The sequence below is a fragment of the Athene cunicularia genome (assembly GCF_003259725.1).
Source record: "Athene cunicularia isolate RWA chromosome 5 unlocalized genomic scaffold, athCun1 chr5_part2, whole genome shotgun sequence".
NCBI classification, from domain to species: Eukaryota; Metazoa; Chordata; class Aves; order Strigiformes; family Strigidae; genus Athene; species Athene cunicularia.
The window spans coordinates 2,280,252-2,283,546 of NW_020799102.1; the positions used below are offsets into that span (position 1 = coordinate 2,280,252).

A 3,295-nucleotide genomic window follows, 5' to 3' on the forward strand; every position below is an offset into this window, starting at 1 on the left:
GGGCACCAGCTGCACTCGCCGCCTTAGCAGAGGGGCCTGTGAGGGCTGGCAGGAAACCGGTATGGCTCTCCACCGCGTCCAGATAAAGGATTTGCCTACGTAAAACCGGGAGAAATGAGGAGGCTAAATAAAGTCTGACTAACTTAAATGTAAAAGCTCTTCCTTTTTATTTGTTTGGGTATTTAGGGTTTTTTTAGTTGTTTGTTTTTTTTAAAAAATGATAAACATTATGCTTTGGTAGATGGGGATATTTTTATTCGATGTTTTCCAATTTCTTGGCAACTTACAGTACTGCTAATGAAGCAGTTACTGACAGAACTTGTAAAGTTGATGTTAAAATGTTTTAAAATGCTGTAGTGAGCCTTGTATAGCAACATCCACATTTAATGGAAGAAAAGAAAAATCAGATTAAATTTGAGAAAAAGGAGATTGAAAGAGTGGCACAGAGCATTTATCTCTAAAATACATAAATGATAAAAGTTACGAGAGTCTATCATTACAAACCTCTTGCATGAAATGCATTAATGCTTTACTGGAAGTTCCAGTCCTGTGCTCCCTGGATGTTCCCCTTTGGTTTGTGTTGGGATGGCCGTTGCCTTCCCCAGGCCACGACTGATCTTCTGGTCTGGGCCGACACACCAGAACCAGCGCTTTTCTTCCTGTTCCAGGTGTGACAGCCTGCCAGCTGCCTTCCCAGCTCTCCCCATCCTCATTTCTGTCCTGCATCCTGCCTCGTTCCCCTCACGTCGCCAAATACAATTAAGTTTTCTTTGTAATCACTGCTGCTGGACTTAGTGTTTCCCATCAGCATAGCCAAGTCCCTGGTAATGCAGCTGCCTGACTGCTGGTTTGCATACCTGTCTCTGAACACTTTTATATTGCCTTCATCCTTCTCCCTCCTAACAAAAAACTTGTACATAGTTTCATATGTTATGCAAAAAGCATAAATCAATGTATGGTAACTGCTTCTGCTCACTCAGCCGCAGGTTTGGCCTTTATGGTGATACAGCATTTCCCAGTATTAGGCTTTGTTTGCTCTGATTATCTGTGGTTTCTCTGTCTAAACTTTGTGATAGTCTAAGACCTCAACTTCCTACTGCCAAAATTGCATGTTTTTGTAGGTGCTGCTTTGTCTTCTTAGCAACAGTAGTTGCAAGAAACAATAGAGATGGAGCGAGCTGAGAAGCTGTGCTGCTCTAGTGACATTTGCCTCTGACAGATGGTTGATGAAGATGCACTGTAAAAAGTGAGCTCATATAATAAGCACTGATATAATGCTTATTAGTCAAACCACAGGTACAATTACCATAGCTCATTTCTAAAGGGACCTCTTGTTTTGAAATTGCAGTCATAAATTTTAGTGGTAGATTTGAATTTGTCTAAGTGAATTCAGTAAAGTTCGTGGGTATCAGTAAAGTTTGTGGATACCTACCTTTTTTCATTTATTCCTAGAATGGGGACTTGGGTGTGAAATATGATGCAGACTTTAACATATGGTCCATTTTTTCTAAAATACTTTAAATAGCAATGACTTCAGGATGCAACACTTAAAAAATTCCTGGCTGTGAATTTCTGAGACATTCATAATTTTTTGTATTGTAGAAAATAAACCTTAGTATCCATAAAGCTTAGTAACCATTTCCACTGGAATCTGCCCTGAGACAGAATTGCTCAAGAGAATACATAGCCCTAAGATTAGAGCTGCTGCCTTTCTGTGCTGGGGAAATCTCAAGATTGTAGCTGCAAGTTAGGTTCTGCTGGTAGCAAGGTCACCATGCCAAGGCAATGGCAGCTACATGGGGCTCCGGCCCTGGGAGCTTCAGTCAGCTGGAATCTTTCCAGGGGAGATGAGACTCTATTTTCTTTTTCTCCTCTAAATGCAACTTTCAAGTTTCCCTTTGTACACTGTATCTGATCAACATCTCTCAGAATCGTGGATGGAACATGAACTGCAAAACTCTCAATTTACTTTGGGGAGCTTAGGCTGGTAAGAGGAACATTGTCCTGCTCGTGGGAAGCTCAGGTTTGGTCTCTAATTCAATTTATGGTCATCCTGATGATTGAAATTTGATTACTGCAAAGTGCATTTAATTAAATTTCTATAAAGGAGATTGGCAGAAGATGCTGTACATTTATTAAGGCAGCTTTCTAACATGAATTGCTGGAACGATGGACATATGAACAGTTATGCTTATTTGCTTTACCTGAAAACTGTAAAATATTGAGGTGAAATTGTAAAAGCAGTAAGAGAATATAATAATTTTTATTGCTCACTTTCAGTGCTTCTAGCAGGAAATGTACAGCGTGTGACAATTCATCCTGGTAACAGCTTTGTAAGTAGATCAATAGCACAGATTACTTCAGTTTTTACAGAAGTTGCAAGTACTATAGAGAGATAGTGGGATCATGGTTTGTAAACCTTAAACCACACTTTCCTGCACAACAATCTGCAAAGATACTCTTTTTTTGTGAAGCAGGTATGTGATTTTCAGCTGCAAGGAACTTCCTCTTTCTTCACAAAGACTAAAATGTTTTTGAGAACATGCATCCCGCTGTTGCCTTCTAGTTTGCGCTTGAGTGATCAGGTGTTTTGTTAAGTGAAGGGTTTGTCATGAACCATTTTGTGACTCTTCAAGTTTTCGATGTCCAACTTCAGCCAGCAGAAATGGAGACCCTGGATCTGTTGAGGAATTGTTCAGTGTGCAAATGGGACCTGCGGAGGAGAGACCCCAGGATGCTACCTTGCCTTCATTCCTTCTGTAAGGACTGTCTTCCGGATTTGATTCAAGGATATAGCTATATTCCCACTGAGTATGAACTGCTATATGAAGGTAATATTTAAGAATCTCTGGCTTGTGCTCTTTGTCTTAGAGTATTATAAAAATAGATGTATTGAGAAGTACTTTTTGTGGCCTGTTCCTTTACAGAACTACTTTAAAAGGATAAACTAGGAGACTCAAGATTTGTATGAGCAGAGGGTGTGTTGGGAACAAGCCTCCATTATTTTTTTTCTTCCAACAGCAATGTTTTGAAGAGAAATGTCAGAGTCATTTAATATTTTATTATTTTCTACATTTTTATTTATATATTTATAAATTTAATGTATACATTTATACATTTAATATTTTCCAGAATGGGCTACATTTCAGTTACCAAGTGTGACATTATGAATATTTGATTTACTTAGCTTAATAAATGAATAGATGCTACATCTAGGCTACATCTTTACCTAATCTTTCAGACATGCTGGACCTTTCTATGGTCACAGTTGTGGTGCTAGCCCTACGCTTCCTTC

The 3,295-nt window shown here is 39.1% G+C and overlaps 1 protein-coding gene across 1 annotated transcript in view; it reads left to right on the forward strand.

The window, feature by feature from the left end:
• Positions 1–2,611: 2,611 nt before the first annotated feature.
• The window catches only part of TRIM66 (tripartite motif containing 66), a 52,649-nt gene continuing 51,965 nt past the window's right edge, over positions 2,612–3,295 (forward strand). The window contains exon 1 of the mRNA XM_026850629.1: positions 2,612–2,831. Coding sequence (XP_026706430.1) covers positions 2,612–2,831 — 220 coding nt within the window. The remainder of the gene's footprint in view (positions 2,832–3,295) is intronic.